This window comes from Mercenaria mercenaria, chromosome 5 (assembly GCF_021730395.1).
Source record: "Mercenaria mercenaria strain notata chromosome 5, MADL_Memer_1, whole genome shotgun sequence".
In the NCBI taxonomy this organism is placed as follows: domain Eukaryota; kingdom Metazoa; phylum Mollusca; class Bivalvia; order Venerida; family Veneridae; genus Mercenaria; species Mercenaria mercenaria.
The window spans coordinates 83,358,472-83,380,697 of record NC_069365.1 but is presented as its reverse complement, the minus strand read 5'-3'; the positions used below and the strand labels follow the sequence as shown (position 1 = coordinate 83,380,697).

Genomic DNA, 22,226 nt, shown 5'->3' with positions numbered 1-22,226 from the left:
ATGTTTAATTCTGTTGTTCGTTTTCACTTTGGTTGTATTTCTTTCAACTTTTATCATTAGATTGTGGATGAGAAAATGACAGATTTGTTGAATCCCCACCCAAATGCTATGAACATCAGACAACATCCTACAAAAGGAATGTAAGTATATTCTTCGTTTATTCAAAAAGATAAAAATAAACTGTAGAATATTGGAAATCATTAAATTTCACAGGCAGAAAATTTTGTGGTTTTGGGAAAAATTTCTGTATCGTCGGCATATGAATTAGTTGATTTCAGCTTTATAACATGAATTGAATGGGAGTTTTACCAGTTCATTTGGATTTACTTTCATTGATTGACTCAGTCACGAAATCAATGAAAATTAGTCCCCCAATTTCAAAGTATGCTAATTACTATAACTGCGTTTGTTTTCTCTGCTTCACTTGAATCCTGTTTTTATTAAAGTAACATATTCAGGACTATATGAACTCTGTGAAACATATTGCAGTATGAGATACCCCACCCTGCTTTATATATGTGTCTATGACAATCACAATAGATTCTTATTTCATTTGTGGACATAAACATTTAATGGGCTTGAATTTATGCTTACTATAACTATTATAACGCGTACAAACAGACGGTAGAAGCAATACATAAAGGAAAACTTTAACCATTATTTTCCTTCCTGGTTGTGAAAACGGACGACATTCATAATTCTTATGCCTATATCAGAACTGTTATTACTAAAATATGATACTGCTGTATCGTAATAATACATCTCCATGCATTACATCCATATTTTGCATCACAGGTGACTCCAGTTTGTCTAAAATCAAGGTATTACTAACTGATTTACATTGAACAGACAACTGCCGATCGGATATATTAAATGCTTATTTCTATTATACAAAACCGTTTCAATCACCCGAACTGGTCGGAAAATAAAGAGAAGAACTGTGATGTTTGCTTCGGCGTTTCTAAAGCCTTTCGCTATCCTAACTTAACCAGAATAAGACATTTTGTGGAGTCAACGGATCCGCAGAGACGTTTTACGGAACTATATTTGCATTTTACGGATCTTTGTCTTGTACGGTGTATGAATTGCTGAGTAACTGATCTGACGGCATCCAGCGATTGGCTAACGGGAGAGGAACTGCAGAATCATTGGCTAGCGGCAACACACCTTCTTTCAAAGATTTCTATGCGGGAAACTATAAATTCAGACCCGAATTGTTCATTACTAGCTTCCAATCCGTTAAACACGGAAAACAAACAAAGATAAAAACTAAGACACTGGACCCAGAAATCCGCTAAAACCGTAAGAAATCTAAGACACATAAACAATACTCAAAGTAGTTTACACTTAAGAACATTTTATTATAACTTCTAACGGATTTTCAGTAAGTACGTACAACCCTATATAGTTAACCTTGAATGTGTACTGTAGTTCATATGTACTGTCCGTCAATTCCGTTGAGTCGTTTTGCTATAAAAATAAATATATCTTCAACTAGAAAGTATCGTTAATTCCGTTATATAAACGCCCAAAGAACTCTCAACAACATTTTATTATAACCCATAACGGATTTTCAGTAAATACATATAACCCTGTATAGTAATCTTTGCATGTGTACTGTAGTTCATCCATACTGTCCGTCAATTCGGCTGAGTCGTTTTGTAATAAAAATAAATATATCTTCAACTAGAAAGTGCCGTTAATTCCGTTATATAAACACCCAAAGTACTTTCCTTGACGTGCCTAACAATATTGTATGAGTGTATATATGCCCAGATAAAATATTTACGAATTGCGGAGTCCAAAAACTGAAAGGCCAAAGCTAAGTTTGTTTATCTTCACTTGACTATAATGACATGTCTTGGTGAATGTGTAAATTTATGCTGGCTGATATTTTTGCAAATATTCTTAAATTGTGCAAACATTTCCACATTGAAATTTTGTCTAAATGTACACTTGTAGTCATAGTTTAATGTTACCCACATTTAAAGACATAATGAAAAAAAATTTGGATGACAGTTCAAAAGTCTTTCTTATTCAATCTTTAACTAAAAGATTTAAATGACATTACATTTTTATTTAGTTTTGTTGATGGACTGTCAGAGATCATTGTGAAAAGTGCTGATGAGATTGCGCAATACTTTGAGCAGGGAACCAGGGCCAGAAAAATGGGAGCCACTGACATGAAATCACACAGACCAAGGTAACTTCTGTTTCCAGATATTTCAAGGAAATTGTAGCAAAAAAAGTTATCCTATTTAGGTAAATATAAGGGATATATTAATTTAGTCACTTTGCTTGTTTCAGTCTTAGCACAGTGAAAACGTCGGAACTATTTATTGCTACTATAGAGGTCTGAAAAATCAAAAATAATGCTTTATGAATAAATTGTAATTGTCCGTGTATTAAAGAAAATTGCCTAGTAATATTTCAGTCATTGGAAAACTACTAAAATGTTAGTTTTGCAAATTAAGGCAGCTCTGTAATATTTGAAAAGGATATGATTCACTTACATTGAATAGTAAATAAGCTGATTAGATAATTAACCTTTAGCCTGCTGGCAGCATCTGATTCTGCCTTTGCGACCAGTGCAGACCAAGATCAACCTGCAAGTCCGTGCAGGCTGATCATGGTCTGCACTGTTCGCTATTCAGGATAGTAAATTTTCAGTGAACACCCCTTCAAATAATGAATGGTAATGCCCAGTCCATTTCAGAAAATTTAGCAAAGTAAAGGTTAAAGGTAAGCAAACAATATATCTTTACATGTAAAAAAGAATTCTACTTCATGTAGTTTATAATGGTGATATTTCAGAGCTAATGCGGTATTTACTGTGGTAATAGAACAGAGGGAGAAGCAGTCCAGTAAAGTTGGTGTGAGATCTGTGCTACATATGGTGGATTGTGCAGGTATTTACCTCTTCAGTTTAACTAATCTCTAGTTTATTTTCAAGCATTTCAAGACTTTATCCATCTTCTTACTGTCATATGGAGAATTTTTCCGAAGTTTGTCTTAGTTCTCTGAAATACAGTTTCAATTTTAGGAAATATTGTGATATACCTTAACACATCGTTGAAATAGATCAGATGGTGTATGACATTGTACGATACTAGTTTTAAAATACAATTTTTATAGAGTATGGTTTGATTGCAAGTTTTTTAGAAGTTTAGAAAACAGAGGGCATTTACCTTCATTGATTTTTGTTAGTTTCTTAAGGAAATGTTAACAGACTTTTCATTTACTCATTTAACATTCAAATTAACTATTTTTGAATTTCAGGAAACAATCCTGGAGGTATATCTGATCCAGAGGTGCTTGCTGGGTAAGATGATAATATATTTAAGGTAGTGACAAAGATGTTAACAGTTGCATTTTATTTGAAGTTGTCCATTTAGTTCAGCGAGCTTTATGTATTTTGTGAAGATTATAGAACAAAAACAGAACTGACTTATGCATAAAGGGGGCCTGAGGACAGAGTGGTTAAGGTTGCTGACTCAAAGTCACTTACACTGTACCAGTGTGGGTTTGAAACCCTGCATGAGGTATAGAATTATTCATGTGAGGAAGCCATCCAGCTGGCTTACTGAAGGTTGGTGGTTCTTCCCAGGTACCCGCATGTGATGAAATAATGCCTGAAGGGGCACCTTGCATTTTCCTTCTCCCTCAAAAGCTTGAAAGGTCACCATATGACATAAACTGTGTTGTTGGGACTCTGAACCAAACAAACAAAATATATATGAGCCGTGCCATGAGAAAACCAACATAGTGGCTTTGCGACCAGCATGGATCCAGACCAGCCTGCACATTCGCGCAGTCTGATCAGGATCCATGCTGTTTGCTTTCAAAGCCTATAGCAATAGAGAAACTGTTAGCAAAGAGCATGGATCCTGACCAGACTGCGCGGATGCACAGGCTGGTCTGGATCCATGCTGGTCACAAAGCCACTATGTTGGTAGCCATGGCAAGGCTCATATATACATAAAAACTGCATTTAGCAAGAGGAAGGTGTAACTCATTTGCATTAAAACAAATAATGATGTCTGTAAAATTTGCATACCATCTAATTCATTAACTATGAGGATGTAAATAGTGTTCTAGGTAATTGAAAACCTTTTACAAGCTGTCTTCTGCTTTGGAAAAAGGCAGTTTAAGGTACATAAGTGTCAGTGTGATGTTGAATGATGATAGTTTTGTTACAGAGTACAGGGGCTGCAGAATGTGTTGATGGCTCTAGGAGGCCCTAGAAAGGGTAGTGGGGTTCCATACAGGGACTCCAAACTCACTAGATACCTTCAGGTAAGTGTATGACATGTTGTGGAAAAACACTGTTGATTTAATAGGAGCAGTTTTAGATCAAAACATATATAATAGCTGACCTTTATTCCCAAATAAGATTGTCAGGTGTTGTACTGGTAGAACATCTGGCTACTGGTCCATGGTTACCAAATAGGGTTTGCAATTTTAACATTTTAATTTAACATTGCAGCATTGCTATTGGTAAGTTGTAAGAATTAGCTCAAAATAAACCAATCACAACCTTAAGTTGTAAAACTAAATTTGAAGACCAGTTTATGAATGCATCTTTGTCATTGGTTGGTTTCAAGATTGAGCTCAAAATCAACCTATCAGCTGCTGGATATTTCAGACTGGTATCAAACTTAGTTTTATAACCTTTGACCCAGATGATGGAGTTTTGAGTTTAGTCTAAAAACATGATTTTTTTTTAATTGACTGGTTCAAGTCCTGAAAGTGAATCTATGTAATAGGTGAGATAAGTAGAATGAATCAAGCTAAAAGTCATTAAGCAGGATAGAAATGTGATGCTTAACCATTTCAAGGTTACAATGAATATATTTAAGGTCAAAGAATATTTATATGTAGGTGAAAAAAAATAATAAGAATTAATTTTTGTGTTCATACTATACTGTGTATCGTGGACCTAATACCCAAAATGGGTTGTTTACATAATTGTTTTACATTTTTAGAAATAACTTTAAATTTATAATCTCTACATATTTGCTTTACATCTATATTTAAGGAATCTCTGGGAGGAAATGCTATCAGTTTACTGTTTGCCCTGGTATCACCACTAGATAAATCACATCAGGAGAGCACAAACACCATGCAGGTTGCTCAGTTTGCAAAAAATGTCAAAAACAGGGTAAAACTAAACCTGGTAAGTTAATATAGGAAAGTTTTGGGATTTCTAATGCGTACACATATTCACAGTTATTTCTGGAAACTTCAGGAAATGTAAATCTGTTTTAAGATATCCTTACAAGGGTCTGAAATCAGTGTCATCCATTAACAGGGGTGGTATAAACTATGGTATACTGTTAATGGACACAGCCATCATAAAACTAAACATGGCAGTAGTTAAAAAGTCAGACCAGGTCAACAGTATTTGTATATGACTTTTAAGGTAATAGACCAGTAATAACAATAAGCAATTTTCTTTTTCTTCAGTAGACAAATTAAGCATTCTTAGGTTTTTACCAAAGTCCGAGCTACATTTACATACATCTGCAGCATACGGAATTGCCTAGCAAAAATACATTTAATTATAAGAAAATAATCAAGTGTCATTACTGGGTCCACTACCTTAAATATTGAACATTTTTATTTAGACTTCTACTTAGTTTACTGTAATTGATTGAAACTGTTACCTTACTTTTGTTAAGAATGCAGTACTTAATAAACTTATCTTTGTAATTCTTGTAGGATGAGACAAATGAGGTGATTGCTGAGCTGAGAGAGGAGATTGGTAAATTGAGGGATAAGATTGCCTCCACCTCAGAACCTAATAAAGAGGATGTCCTAAAATTGGAGGTAAATACAGTGCTGTTAAGGGATTGAAGTTTTCTAAAGTGTAAGGATGTATACCAGTGATTTGCATATTATAAATGTTGACATTATTGTTGTTGTGTCTAAAAGGACAGTGACATCAGTGGGGGCTAGAAATCAGATATTTCCAGATGCTCATGGTGTTTTTGTCTTTAAAATTTATCTGTCAAGATTTGATTACTTCTTCAGGACCAGTGAAAAGACTTGAAAACTAACCAGTTTACATGACCTTGAGACTTGAATCTAAATGAATGATTTTGATACATCTTGAAAATGAGATATGATAAATTATTTTATGAAATTTAGGAGTTGGAGTGGAAATTAGATTTGAAAAAAGGAAGTAAGACTAAACTGCAATGAAACTAAAACAGGACATGATTCCAGGACGTATGTTTTCAGTCATTCAGCAGAATAGAAATGAGCTTGTTAAACCCCTTTAGATGGCCAATGCATGACTCATGTTACAGTAGTTTTACAGGACTTGAGATTTTTGTTATATTATTTCTCTAGGACTTGGTGAAGGACTTACAGATTGCTAAGAAGCAGACATGGGATGAGAAACAGAGAGCCTCAGGCAGATTTGAGGAAGAAAGAAAAGTCAATCTTGCCAACAAGGTACTTTATTTTATCATGAAGGTTTTTATATATGTTGGGGTCGGAGTGGTTAAGGTCTTTGACTTCGGAACATTTTCCGCTCATCTCAGTGGATCAGCTGGGATGTAGAATGTTTTTCATACGAGGAAGTTACCCAGCTGTTGTATGAAAGACTAATTGTTCTGCCCATGTACCAGCTTGTGCCTGAAATAAGCCTGAAGGTGTGCCTGAAGTCTACCTCCAAAAGTAAAAGTGGAAAGTCTTGATATGATCTAAATTGTGTATGTGTGACTTGAGAAACAACACAACAAACACAATTATGAATTGATGAAATTATCATTTGTTAATTTGAATGTACTACATTGTTGAAATATGCATGAGCTTCAAGTGTACAAACTTTATATGACTCTAGTTGTGACTTAAATGCAGCCAAATCAAAATAAATTCAGTGAGACTGTCAGACATGTTGATATTTCGACATCCTATAGAAAGTGTGCATCTCTTTTTAGACACAAAATAGTCACTCAACCTTAAGAAATGAATTCTTTAGTGTAGTTATGGAAAATTTCATGTGAGCCCAATCTGTCTTGGACATAAAATTGATGTTGATAGGTCTCCAGTCCTGACAACAGGCAGAACAGTTTGACGGTTAAAGCAAAGAAACCAGACAAAACAAACAGTCGGGGTATTTTTTGAATGGTTACTCACATTTTTCAACATATACTTGAGTAAATGAGGGGCACATTTACATTGTCAAAGTATATAACTTGCATTTTCAGGGTATTCTTGAATGGGTCACAGACAATGTGAAGAAAGGCAGTAAGGAGCTCCAGGAGAAGGTCCAGATGTTACAGAAAGAGAAAGATCAGGTGATGGCAGCATACAAGGAAAAAAGGGCCATTGTGGATCAGCTGAAAGCTGAATTGCAAAACAAGATTGCACAATACTCCAAATTTGCAGAAAAAGGTAAATATTTGAAGCATATTAAGACAGCTCACTTTTCAGGACTGCTTCAAGATTTTGATTGTCAGACAGTGAATATCTGTATGAGCCGCACCTTGAGAAAATCAACATAGTGCATATGCGGCCAGCATCCGCATAGTCTGGTCAGGATCCATACTATTCGCTAACGGTTTCTCTAATTGCAATAGGCTTTGAAAGCGAACAGCATGGATCCATGCTGGTTGCAAATGCACTATGTTGGTTTTCTCATGGTGCGGCTCATATGCTTCTAAATTCAGATTCTTGTTCTTCGGATATTTAGCTTAGTCATGGAACAGTGTAATAAGGAACAATTCCTTGAGTTTTACATCCTAAGTTTCATTGTTTTGGCAGTCTGTATTGACACTTGACAAATTTTTATTTGAAATGGCATTGAAAGGTTGATGAATGCCATGAAAGGCATATTTCTGTGGTATCTGAAATTGCCTTCACTTTCGTAAAATATGCTGAAAAGATTTGGAAATAATTCTCACTTAAGATGTTTTACAAAATATCGTTGGATCCATGTATTTGATTGACAAGAAACACCAGATTGTTTTCAGATCTACTCTCATTAGTTCACATTTATCAAAGTATTTGTTTTTAAGCATTTAACATAAATAGGTAACTTAGTATGCAATTAAACCTGAATTTGTAATTGTCTAGCTGAGAAAATGAAAGATAAAAATGTGGATAAGAAGAAACGTAAGTATGAAACTGCACTTACGTACCAGTATTGTCAAATGATATTTTACCTGACCGAGGTTTCACATCACATCAGAGCACTTTCTCCGAGCATGCTTCATGTGAGGAAGCCATCCAGCTGGCTTATGGAAGGTCAGTGGTTCTACATGATGAAATACTGCACGGAAGGGGCACCTGGGGTCTTCTTCTGCCATCAAAGCTGGAAAATTGCCATATGACCTATAATTATGTCGGTGTGACGTTTAACCAAACATGCTCTGAGCATGCAAAATAGGAAATTTCATCTTGTGTAATTAGATTAAAGGCTATTTCTCTCCATTTATCACAGTCGTTAGATGGATACAAGGATACAATATAAATAGTTGGAACTGCATTATGCAGGTGTATATTTATGAAACTGTCATTAACCTTTACCCTGCTAAATTTCTAAAATGGACTGGTCCATCATTCAATTTGGGCAGAACCACTTATTATTCAAAGGGATGTTCACTGAAAATTTACTGACTGAATAGCGAACAGTGTAGACCATGATCAGCATGCATGGATGTGCAGGCTGATCTTGGTCTGGACTGGTCGCAAAGGCAGAAATACTTGCCACCGTTAAAATTGAGGGAATTTGAGGAATCCACTTGGAATGGGGGAAATATCATGGTTGGGTACCCATTAAAGGATTCAAAACCACTGCAGTATATTGCTTAAGGACATTCCTAAACTGGTACCTTCAGGTATTTTGTAACTGTTCTGTTAGTTGTTCTGCAACCATTTTTGCATTCTATGTTTGTCTGGTGACAGTTAGTTGTTGTTCTGTGACAGTTTCTATGTTTTTGTGTCTGTGGGGTTGAGAGTTTGGTGGTCCATATGGGAATGTAGAATTTATTGTAAGTGACTTTTTCAGGAAATTAGAATCATCAAAATAGATGTTCACAGATTTATATCATTCCACTCCACTAAAGGAGTTTAATTTATATGTACTATGTGTTGTATGTGTACTGAGTATAGTCTACATGTATTCATTAATGATGACTGGCCAAACACAAGGTCTTCCAAGATACTATCATGAAAATACTGAGTTGTCTAAACAAAGTCCTTTACATGTTTCCTTCTCATTTCTTTTGTGTTTCGTTTATATAATGTTTATTGTAATTTCAGTCAGATTTATGAAATAGTTTGTTTATATATGTACAGTTAAATATGTAAATGAACCAGATAATGCAGGTAAATATGTAAATTAAAAAAAAAAGTCACATATCAAATTAATCATGTGTCTTAGCTTATATGTAAAAAAGATCACCAGATATTACAAGTAAATATGTAAATTACCAGTGAACTTAGAGACATGTACAAATGAAATAGATAATACAAATAAATACTAGTATGTAAATTATCTAGTTAATACAAGTAAGTATGTAAATTACCAGTGAACTTAGAGACATGTGCAAATGAAATAGATAATACAAATAAATACTAGTATGTAAATTAACTAGTTTATACAAGTAAGTATGTAAATTACCAGTGAACTTAGAGACATGTGCAAATGAAATAGATAATACAAATAAATACTAGTATGTAAATTAACTAGTTAATACAAGTAAATATGTAAATTACCAGTGAACATAGAGACATGTGCAAATGAAATAGATAATACAAATAAATACTAGTATGTAAATTAACTAGTTAATACAAGTAAATATGTAAATTACCAGTGAACTTAGAGACATGTGCAAATGAAATAGATAATACAAATAAATACTAGTATGTAAATTAACTAGTTAATACAAGTAAATATGTAAATTACCAGTGAACTTAGAGACATGTGATAATACAAATAAATACTAGTATGTAAATTATCTAGTTAATACAAGTAAATATGTAAATTACCAGTGAACTTAGAGACATGTGCAAATGAAATAGATAATACAAATAAATACTAGTATGTAAATTATCTAGTTAATACAAGTAAATATGTAAATTACCAGTGAACTTAGAGACATGTGCAAATGAAATAGATAATACAAATAAATACTAGTATGTAAATTAACTAGTTAATACAAGTAAATATGTAAATTACCAGTGAACTTAGAGACATGTGCAAATGAAATAGATAATGCAAATAAATACTAGTATGTAAATTAACTAGTTAATACAAGTAAATATGTAAATTACCAGTGAACTTAGAGACATGTGCAAATGAAATAGATAATGCAAATAAATACTAGTATGTAAATTAACTAGTTAATACAAGTAAATATATAAATGGACCAGAAACTGCAGGTATCTATGTAAATTTCATGTGATCCGAGAGAAATATTTTTTTAAAAAATCAGAAAATACAGGTAACTGTGTAAACTACCAGTGAACTCGGGGAAATATTTGAATGAATCAGAAATAAAGGTAACTATGTAAATTACCATTGAACTTGGGGTAGTATGTAAATTAACCAGAATATACAGGTAACTATGTAAACTGCCAATGAACTCCGTGAAATACAAAATGTATGTGAGTCAATCAGAAGATAAAGGTATCTAAATTTGCCAGTGAATACAGGGAAATATGTGAATTAAACTGGTATCACAATACATACTCTGACCAAATTATACAAGTAAACACGTAAATTAACTAGATATCACAAAAGAATGTGTAAATTTAATAAGAATTTATATGTATAACTTACCAAATAAAGGTAAATCTGTAAATGAATCTGTGAATTCAGGTAAAGCATCAGAGGCAGAGAACAAGGCTTTGGTTACAGCTATACACAAACTGAAGGAGCAACTCAAACAAGAAACAGAGAAACTGAAAACTCTTAAACAACAACTTGTTGAGGTACAAGAAAGACAGCAGTTGGAGAAAGAGGTAAGATTTAGAATTTTAAACCACTTCAAAGAAAGACTTAAATAAAAAAATTACTGAACCTATTTTTAATAGGCATCAGAATGACAGCCAGTTCTATCCAATTGTGTGTGTCACAATGAGTGACATTAGACAATCACGACAATCACTGGTAGCTTTATGAAAGTAATAGATATTGAAAGTTCTGCTTGTTTTACAGACCCCAACTGAAAAGTGATAAACTTTTTGAAAATTTGCCTTATAAAATTTGACTTTATTAAGTAAACTTTAAGTCATAAGAGATTCCTTTACCTTCCAAATTAAAAGTTTGTCTCATGGTAACATTTACATTTTAGGGTGCCAAAGCACAGATGGCTTCAATGAAGGGAAGTGCTGAGCTCAGACAGAAAGTGGAGGTAAGGAAACACATTTCCTCATCTTAGAATATGTCATATTGCAGTTACACAAAGCAGTAAAATAGCTGATAGAACAGCTGGTTTTGATTGTTAGCTTGTTTGACTGGGTTTAGCATTAGTTTCCAACTGTATTTCTGGAAGATTTTATTGTTACCACAGTCTTAAAAGGGTTGAAAAATAAACGTCACAGATGTTTAAACAAGAGCATTTGTCATATGAAAATATTTGTTTGTAAATGTTGTTCATTTCTCATAAATTCATTTATAGGAAAATTCAGTTGTCCCTTAACATGTTTTTGTACAAAATATCTGTATTCAGCTTGAAGAAAGAAAAAAACTTGAAGAGTCAAACAAATCTTTGGTGGCTGAAGAGCTGGAAAGAACACGACTTGACATTGATGCAGAAAGAGCTGAGATTCAGATGCGTGCTGCCGAGGGGAAGAAGTACTCAACCAAGGAAGGGGAAGAACTGGAAATAAAAGTGGCAGAAATGAAGGCAGAAAAGTCTGTTGTGACACTGCAGGTATGGTACTGTACAGAGGTTTGTTTCAGGCTATAATCAGTTAGAGATTCGTGCTGCCTATTTTATGTTTAAGGACAAATCAGTTTTAAGGAAAACCTTCACAAAATTTAGAAGTGAACATTATAGATAGATCAAGCTTACTTTCTTGTTTTGACTTCCATTACTAATTAACATAACAACATACAAAACACTTTCTTCTTTTGATATGAGGTTTATGTTGTTGAGTGATATTTGAGGTACAGTTTGCATGAAAATTGTATAGAAATAACTGAATACAGTATTGCAATTAATTGCAAGGGAGGCAACTAGTTTTGTCAGTCGTTGACTACAAAGGATTGACTATTTGGAGGAAGGATTAAGGAATGGCCTGTGATATGATACAAGGCTTAAAGGGCATGTTTGAGATTATTTGAGCCATGCCATTGGAAAACCAACATAGTGGCTTTGCGACCAGCATGGATCCAGACCAGCCTGTGCATCCGCCCAGTCTGGTCAGGATCCATCCTGTTCACTTTCAAAGCCTAATGGAATTAGAGAAACTAAAAGCGAACAGCATGGATCCTGACCAGACTGCGCAGATGCACAGGCTGGTCTGGATCCATGCTGGTCACAAACCCACTATGTTGGTTTTCTCATGGCACGGCTCATTTGTATATACTTCGAAACAGTATCTACACTTTCTGATAAAATACAGTACTATCTTGCCTAGAAATAATGCACCTTAAAGGTCTATGCTTACCTGTAGTTGAAAAATATAATACCCAAAATGACTCTTCAGTCTTCCACTATTAGAACATTTTGAAAGTTTATTTTAAGGTCATAGCTGTTTATAATGAAAAAAAAACTGAATGAAATGAAAAAAGAAAACTGTATGTGATGGCATAATGTAATCATTACAGTTGCAGTGTATTCAGCAAGAGAAAGCGCGACTTGCCAAGGAGTTAGAGGAGATACACAAACTACACAAAGATGAAATGGAACTACAGCAACTTCAGCATTATCAGGTAGGATATCTATAGAACCACGAGTCTAGATTTGTTTGAAGTCAAACTATTAATACAGTTTTCCCTGTTTTATGATTCAAAAGAATGCAAGTATCCAAAGGAAGAGTTTTCATTTTTTTTGTCAGGAAAACATTTTTATCTTTAATAATGGTTCGAATGAATGTTCCAAAGAGAAACATATTAAAGGGAGGTAATTTGAGCTACTACTGTTGTAAACTGCCCCTGATCCCCCATTGCTTTTCTTAGAGACAGTTTAAGATTTAAGAACTCTATGAATTTTGAACATTGTTTGAGAGTACATAATTTTTTGCTGGTTTAAACTTTTATGATTACATCTTTTCGCAAACATTCTAGTAATGTAAAACTTTTGTATATAATATTTTTAAGGCATTATTATGAAAATAGTGTATTCGCAGAAAAGCTGTCTGACAAATTCAACTTTTTTCCGGATATTAAACAGATCATTTTGTGCATTACGTTTGTATTTTCAGTCACATTTTCTCACTTGATGTACTCTTATTCTGAATTGTTTGCCAATTCTTCATTGTTGGCCTGAATTTTTTTCAAATATGTTCATCCTAACTTTGTAAACAGGGGTGTGTCTATAACACACAGTTTAAATATTTCATAAAAACTGCAAAATTCAGATGTTTTATTTGGTGAAATTACAGTAGTTTTACATATATGCAAATCAGTTTTAAAAAAAAAAATATTAAAGGGAGGTAATTCCATTTTTTAGCATTTTTCGAATTTTCAGCTTGTGTGATGTTACTAAGTGCATTTTATTTGTTTTTTAGTGGTAGTTAATTCATCAGAAACAAGTCTATTATAAAGGATGTATCATCCATATTACTTATGCAAAAAATAATGTTTTTTCTTTGTCATTAATAAGAATAGCTAGTATATAAACTGGTTGAGGAGTGATTTTGAATGTCTTGGCACTAATGCTTGCAAATTGGGGCCACACTCTGGGTAGATCTTACCCTTTCATGTAGCCCTTGGGAAGGTCTGAGAATAAAGTCATGCAACCCTCTAGCAGGGGGACCCCTTAACTAGGGGGTGTGGGTGACAGAGAAATTTGCCCTAGTGTGCAGTGTTTGCAAGAGATGCCTTGGTTAGGGCTGATGCTGCTGCACATCAGTTGAAAACACCCATATGGCTAATAGCACATAGCAAGTGCTGACACAACCAATTCAGACTACTCTGGTGCAGTTGTTTTTAGCTTGACTATACAAGGTATATATATCCAACCGGCAGACACGGCTCGCATCCGGACCAGGTTCACACCTTGGTTAAAGTTTTCATGCACTTTCTCTAGTATTGCTTCAAACTTGAAATAGTTATTTCTCATCATTCACATGAATGCACAAGGGCCAAAATCTTGCACATTTCATGAATTATGCCCTTTTTAGCTATCTGATTTTGAAAAAAATTATGAGTTATTGTCATCACTGAGCGGTTGTTGGCGTCGGCGTCTGCGTCGGCGTTGCCTGGTTAAGTTTTATGTTTAGGTCACTTTTCTCCTAAACTATCAAGCTATTACTTTGAAACTTGGAATACTGTTCATAAACTGACCTGTATAGAAGAAACAAACCCCATCTTGCTTTTTGCAAGATTTATGGCCCCTTTGTTCTTAGAAAATACAGATTCTTGTTAAGTTATGTTAGGTCACTTCTCAAACTCAAGCTATTGCTTGAAACTTGAATACTTGTTCCCATCATAAGCAGACCTGTACATCAAAACATAACTCCATCTTGCTTTTCGCAAGATTATTGCCCTTTGACTTAGAAAATCATTTTCTTGTAGTTTTATGTTTAGGTCACTTATCCTAAACATCAAGCATTGCTTAAAACTGCAACCTTGTTCACATCATACTACCCTGTACAGCAAGAAACTAACTCCATCCTGCTTTTGCAAGATTATGCCTTGTACTAAAATATCAGATTCTTGTTAAGTTTTATGTTAGGTCACTTTTCTCTTTAACTACAAGCTATTGCTTTGAAACTGCAACACTTGTCACCATCAAAGCTACCTGTACAGCAAGCAACATAATCCATCCTGTTTTTGCATAATTGCCCTTGACTAGAAAATCTTTCTTGGTTGAGTATTATTTAGTCAACTTTCTCATAACTATCAAGCTATGCTTAAACTTGCACAGTTTCACCATCAATGGACACTGTCATCAAGAACATAACTCTATCGCTTTTTGCAAGAATGAGGCCCTTTAGACTTAAAAATCATGGTAGGACAATATTTCTTAATAACAAAAAAATCAGATGAGGTCAGCACCCCAAGGCGGTGCCTTATAACTTAGAATTTCATAAAGCTTTTTCACTTCCACTTCATCTCATTTATCCAAATGGATTTGATTCAGATTTTTAAATTAGTTGTTCAACATCATCGACCAAATCATATGACACAAGGTTCTTAATCTTGCGCCAATTTTCATGAATTATCTCCTGTTTTAATTTTACTTAAAATTTTAGGTTAATTTTGATGCATTTTCACTATATCTTTGTTATTCCCACAAGTGGATGTGGGATTAGAATTTCTAACATTTTTTCCCTCTGTATCTGTAAACCCCTTGAAGTATTTTCATGAATTTGGTATGTCACCTCATCAAAGACAATGTGCGAACCTATGATCGTCATGTCAGTTCAAGGTCAAGGTCAAATCAAGGTCAAAATTTGAGCCTTTCCATTCGTGTCCGCTCGTATCCTAAACCCCTTGAAGATATCATGAAATTGATCAAATGATCCCTTTTCAAGACGATATGTACTCATGATTAGACCAGCCCGCTCAAGTCAAGGTCACAACGTGAGGGTCAAAGGTTTGAGCCTTCCTGTTGTGTCCACTCTGTATTTCTAAACCACTTTGAATGATTTTTCATGAACTTTGGTCAAATGACACCTCAAGGTTGGCAGATTCATATACCCTATATTCAAGGGCAGGCAGCTAAAGCAAAGGTTCCTTCACTATCATACATAGGGGTTTAGCTGTCTTAACGCTGTTATACTAAAAATTGTCAATTAAATAATTCTTCACATCATACCCACATTTGATACAAGTCTACTCTTGCACAGTATTTATGAATTCCCATTACTAATTATATTTTGTGCACTCACTATCTGTTTACGATGAATTGATCAGATTAAGATTTAATATCTTGTTTATCATATAACAAGTCAATACGTACAGTTTCATAAATAGTTCCTTTCACCGATTTTTTAACGCTGGGGGAGAGTTGATAACGGTGAATCGTCATGGGCTGGCCAAGTTCGGATTTTATAAAAGACTGTGCGAAATCATTTGTCTCCCTATCTTGTGGAATGCAGTTACTTGCGAACAGGTTTGTACTGTAAGATCAGAACACAGTTAGTAAATCCCCCGTTAATATCGAATACTGTTGAAACAGGTAAATAACTTTCAAAAGTATCGACATTCTAACTGGTTTATATGCAAAAAGACAATACATTGACCTTCTTTAGCCTTTAAGTTCATTGAAAATGTACCAGTAACTATATTTTTATTACCAGACATTCAGGAATTATCGTGAGATGTTTGAAGAACAGAAGGTTGCTATAGAGCAGCGTTACCGCCACCTGCTTGATGACTCCATCCAGGATGCAGTTTTCTTGTCAGCACGCAACAACGAGCTTGTCCTAGAAAACCAGGAGCTCAGGCAACGTATGTAAATCTAATATGACCAATCATACTTACTTTTGTCCAGCTCGCTTGTGGAAGCGAAGACATAGTCATCCAAATGGCTGTTCGGTGTATGTGTGTCCATCCGTCCGGATTTGTTTGTCCAGACCATAACTTTGACATGCATGGAGCAATCTTGTTTATATTTGGCATGAGTGTTAACCTCAGTGAGATGGAGTGTCCCCAGGTTCCTATCTCAAAGGTCATGTCACATTTGGAGGTCAAAGGTCATGTCAGATCTTGTTCGGACCATAACTTTGACATGCATTGAGGCATGAATATTCACCTCAGTGAGACAGAGTGTCCCCAGGTTCCTATCTCAAAGGTCAAGGTCACAGTTGGAGGTTAAAGTTCATGTCAGATCTTGTCCTGACCATAACTTTGACATGCATTGAGGAATCTTGTTTATATTTGGCATGAATGTTTAACTCAATGAGACAGAGTGCCATGTGCAAACCCCAGGTTCCTATCTCAGAGTCAAGGTCACAGTTAGGGGCCAAAGGGCGGACTCGACAACTTGCCCATGGGCATCTAGTTAATAAATGAATGATGATATGATGACCTGCTTGTAACAATCAGGAAATAGTTACGCTGAATTTGTTCAACTACATTTCATTCAAAATAGTGGAACCATAATAACGCACGGCAATTTCTGTGTGATTGCGTACTCGCATTAGGCAGTTCAGAATTTTTTTAGTTAAATGTGGCTCAAGGTGCACGTGACTTCCAGTAAAAACTTGGGAATGCCGAAATTGCATACTGAATAATTTTGGCAATTTATTACAGGTCCATTATCTTAAGGCATGTTTATCAGAATAATAATGATAAACACCCACACAAAATATTTTTAGAGGACATTTGACCTCTTTGTTGTCTTTCAGTTAACGGAAAATTCATTTTTTACGCAATACATTATTCTCAATCAAATAATAATTACACTTGCACCTATAACTTTTTCAATTAGATATGATTGCAGAACTGAAAATTTAGATGTCCGTCTTTGAATTTTGATGCTCTGCCATTTTTAATCCCCCGTCACAAATGGTGGAGAGTTATAAGAATGGTCTTCATCCAACCATCCATCTTTCCATCCTTCCGTCTGTCTGTAATATTTTGTGTCCGCTCTGTATCTCCTTGGAGGATTTTCATGAAACTTGGGTCAAATGATCACCTCATCAAGATGATGTGCAGAACCCATGAGTCAGCCATGCTGGCTCAAGGTCAAGGTCACAACTCAAGGTCAAGGTTTGAGCCTTCAATTTTGTGTCAGCTCTATATCTCCTAAACCCCTTTGAAGTATTTTCATGAAACTTGGGTCAAATAATCACCTCATCTAGACGATGTGTAGAACTTATGAGTCAGCCATGTCATCTTAAGGTCAAGGACTCGTGTTAAGGCCAAAGGTTTGAGCCTTCCATTTTGTGCCTGCTCTGTATCTTCTAAACCCCTTGAAGGAATTTCAAGAAACTTGGGTCAGTTGATCACCTAAGCAAGACGATGTGCAGAACTCATGAGTCAGTTATGTCAGCTCAAGGTCACAACTCAGGGTCAAATGATTGAGCCTTCCATTTTGTGTCTGCTCTGTATCTCCTAACCCCCTTGAAGGAATTTCATGAAACTTGGGTCATTTGATCACCCCATCAAGGTGATGTGCAAATCTCATGAGTCAGCCATGTTGGCTCATGGTAAAGGTCACAACTTAAGGTCAAAGGTTTAAGCCTTCCATTTCATGTCTGTTCTGTATCTCATAAACCCCTTGAAGGATTTTAATATGACCTGGCTGTAATATTCCCCTTATCAAGACAATGTGCAGAATTCAAAATTCACCCCTGCCAGCTTAAGGTCAAGGTCACAACTTGAATATTTAATGGTTCCACTCAATACCATCAACCCTTTCACTATCCATAACAGTGGCGGGGGATATAGCTGTCTTTCAGACTGCCTTGTACTAAGAAGAAATCAGATTGTGCAGGTGTAGGATGCTAACAATGCATTATATGACATATGATATCTGTTTTAGACAACTCTGTTTTATTTGCAAGTTTACATGTGATTAACAAAAGAAATGCTGTGCACAATAAAATATTGATATGAATTGTCTCTTTTTTCCAGAAATCAACGAAATGAAGGATGTGGTCACAAAACTTGGTGGAAGGTTGCCAAGCTCTGTTGAGAATCCGCTGTAGGGACAGTTTAGATTTCCATCTCAGAAATCAGGAACAATATGACAATCATAGCAGATAAACACAATCAAACCTGTCAACCCAAAGAAATAAATATTAAGGAAAACTTGACAACTATTCCTGAAGACTGATGTTCGTTTTTTTTTCTGTTTTTGCATTATATAACTACTACACAATAGTGAGATTTATTTTTGTATTTAGAAACTTTGAACAGTCGCAATAGACCAGCTGAGATTTTTTTGCAAAACATGCACTGTTGTTGACATTTGGATAATGTAGGGAAAATGCTGGACATTCCAATGAATGCTGGACATTCCATTGTAGATATGTATTTATTAACAGATTTTTTTCTATATTGTGATATTTCTTGTTGTATTTTTATGCATTTATTTTGTTAAAGTTACCTACAGCATATATATATATATATATATGCATTTTGAGGTCCTTGCCACTGTATATGTTAAGAGGGGCATGTCTCCAGATTCATGTTTTTTATTTCAAAAATTTAGAAAAGTACTTTTTGTTTGTAATTTTGAATGAAAATTAAAAACAAAGTGATTAATGCACCTTGTGTAGACTTCGAAATGTATATGAAAGCTTTATACCGTGTCAGTCATGCTGACACATAAAAGAAGGGTTTAAAGAAATGTTTCACTTTATATCATATTCAGTAAATATCGGTTTTTAAAAATTCATGATACCTTATACTGTGAAATCATTAATATTCATGGGGGACTCATTTTCGTGGATTTCGTGGTTGAATCAATCCACGAAATTTAATCCCAACGAACATGTGAAATTCCCATTCATTTTATGTTCAAAAGTTGAAACCCACAAATTCATATCTCAACGAAATTGCCGTTTAGGCCAAAACCACGAAATTTCATGCCCACGAAATTAAATGGTTTTACAGTACTGGTACTGATTATAAACCCGGACAGATGATTAAGTCGACCACCTTGGAAATATTCGATTGCAATCAGTTATGTATAAAATTGAACACACCATCTAATAGTTTCCACTTAAAACACCAACTGGTGTAAACAAAAACAAAATTGGTAAATATTCTGTATAAATAAATGACTTACATTTATTTGTATGAAAAATATTTACTCAAAATTACTGGGGAAGAGGGTGTTTTTTTGCACATGCTCACTGTTGAAACATGAAGGCCTAACATTTGGTAACTTTTCATTACTTGATCAGGAATGACTGTTGCAGCTTTTTGGGGAAAGTTTCAATATAATAATACCAAGAAAATTTTGTAAATGACAAAGTGTTCGAATTTATCATCAGTCAACGTTCATACAGTCCCCATTTTACATACCCCTTTCAGGGCCTCACTTCGTGTAAGTTTGCTTACTAAATATAAATTTGAATTATGTAAAGTTTTGAGCAAAGGTTAAGCTTTATTTTGATATCGACCATTGATTACAATTTGTAGAAATAAATAAGTTACAGGTAAAAAACCTCATTTTCTGTTCAGGTTTATCATCAGTACCAGTAGTCACATCTGTTTTCAAAATTTTGATAGTATTATGTATATGTGTGCTGGTATTTATCAAGGCGTTAGACTTAAGAATGCAAATATTTAATTTGCCGTAAGTTTGTTTATAGCAGTCTGATGAAATTTTGCTGAACTATCTGTCCTGCAGAATGTACTTTCATGCATAGTTTCAACAGTTTACAATCTGTGCTGATTTTATCAGTGACAGAGCAAAAAAAAAATTCGCGTTTTAAAGTCTAAATTTCAGACTTACAGCGTTGATGAATATGAGTCCAGGAGTCATGTCCCGTTTGCTTTGTTTAAGTAAGGTGATAAAGTTTTTTGTTAACCTTGGGGAATATTTGTTAGTGAATGATGAATTATTTTTCTCTTTTTTTTCCCCTGTTTTGTTAGTATACAAATGCATATATTCGTGTCAGTAAATAGTTTTTGAAATAGAAACTAAGCATATTTTTTCACTTTTTCCTGGATAATAAATGAAATTACCTACTCTTATTGTCTGTATGTATTGATTTTTTGGCAATACAAGAAGACAGAGATAAAAATCATTTAAGTTTTATACTCAGATTAGTCTGAATTCAAACACTGTATGACTGTGACACAACCTATTTAGCCTTGTCAAAGGCATATTATCAGTTCTGATAATATGGGTAAAAGTAGAGACAATTTGTTTTATACTGTAGATGATATTGTCAATATAATTGACATGGATATTTTCTCAAAATTTTTGAACCACACTTTCTAGAGATTGTCTTAGCAGAAATTGATAATGTTGAAAAAAGCAGCATATTAATTTTAAAAAGTTACCTTCATGTTTTAGACAAAATAAAGTGGTCTAGAAAATGAGGCTTCCTGTTCTGTCTGTAATTTACAATCAATTTTGTCTTTTCATATGAAGTAGTTTCCGATAGGAGTCAGTGAGAGCCGAGCATTCGGCAACTTTTGTAACTTGTAAACATATCAAATGTTATTAAAAACTGCTTTAAACTTTTCTGTGATATGAATTATTATTGCAATGTATTTTTAAGAACTATTCCGTCCATATTGTATTAGTATTTTTTTTGCATTTTTTCAATATTAAAATACTTTATAAATATATACATTCTTGTTCTTGTGCCTTTCTCAGGTTATGTATTTCAAATGGAAATCCACAGCATTATCTACTCTATAATAAAGTTGAAATTTAATGCAAACTCAAAAATAATAGATTTCATGTAAGTTGATAATACTGAATAGCTGTATTTAATTCGAAAATGAAATTCATAGTTCAAAAAAGTTCCATCTTCACAGGGATAATATTAACACTTAAATGAAAAAGAATTATTAGAAACTGCAATTTTGCATTTGTAGATGAAACGTTACCTGAAAATTTATTAGCTTTGAACTGTTGATAAGAAAAATAGGAGAAATTGTTCACTCTAGATGTATGGCAGAATAGGTTATAAAAGTAAGTACAATAACAACTGTTCATACTTTGTGGTGCTGGCACCAAACTGCTTGAAAGTACTTTCACATTTACAAATTGTCTGCATTTGAAATATTGTAATGTAGATTTACTAATAAGGCCCCCAAAAATGTTTGTTCTGAATTTCATGACTACTTCTTAGGTTAGATACTTCTTTTTTGGTCTTGCGGAAGATAATTGTGTAATTGCAGGTATAATTTTTAATATCTAGGTATGCAGCAAAAATTAACATTTGTAATGTAATTGGAAATAAACGACATTTTAAAAGTAACATTTTCCTACTATTGTACATTTTTTGTTAACTTAGTTCATATATTGATGGTTCACTAAAAATCTTATTGTGGTGAATATGATAGTGAATTAATTAACATGTATTATACAAAAAATGTAGAAATTAGTTAAGTTATACACAATGTGCAGTGAGTTAACAGTTGCACCAAAATGGAAACTCCTCAATTATAAACGATTAAA

General features: G+C 34.2%; 1 protein-coding gene across 1 annotated transcript in view; it reads left to right on the top strand.

The window, feature by feature from the left end:
* LOC123557787 (chromosome-associated kinesin KIF4-like) overlaps positions 1–21,388 on the top strand; it is a 36,212-nt gene extending 14,824 nt beyond the window's left edge. Inside the window, exons 7-21 of the mRNA XM_045349474.2 lie at positions 61–140; positions 2,084–2,203; positions 2,815–2,909; positions 3,280–3,322; positions 4,200–4,296; positions 5,039–5,176; positions 5,722–5,829; positions 6,355–6,459; positions 7,218–7,404; positions 10,835–10,977; positions 11,310–11,369; positions 11,688–11,891; positions 12,791–12,895; positions 16,432–16,582; positions 18,713–21,388. Coding sequence (XP_045205409.2) covers positions 61–140; positions 2,084–2,203; positions 2,815–2,909; positions 3,280–3,322; positions 4,200–4,296; positions 5,039–5,176; positions 5,722–5,829; positions 6,355–6,459; positions 7,218–7,404; positions 10,835–10,977; positions 11,310–11,369; positions 11,688–11,891; positions 12,791–12,895; positions 16,432–16,582; positions 18,713–18,786 — 1,710 coding nt within the window. The 3' untranslated portion in view covers positions 18,787–21,388. The remainder of the gene's footprint in view (positions 1–60; positions 141–2,083; positions 2,204–2,814; positions 2,910–3,279; positions 3,323–4,199; positions 4,297–5,038; positions 5,177–5,721; positions 5,830–6,354; positions 6,460–7,217; positions 7,405–10,834; positions 10,978–11,309; positions 11,370–11,687; positions 11,892–12,790; positions 12,896–16,431; positions 16,583–18,712) is intronic.
* The last annotated feature ends 838 nt before the right edge of the window (positions 21,389–22,226 follow it).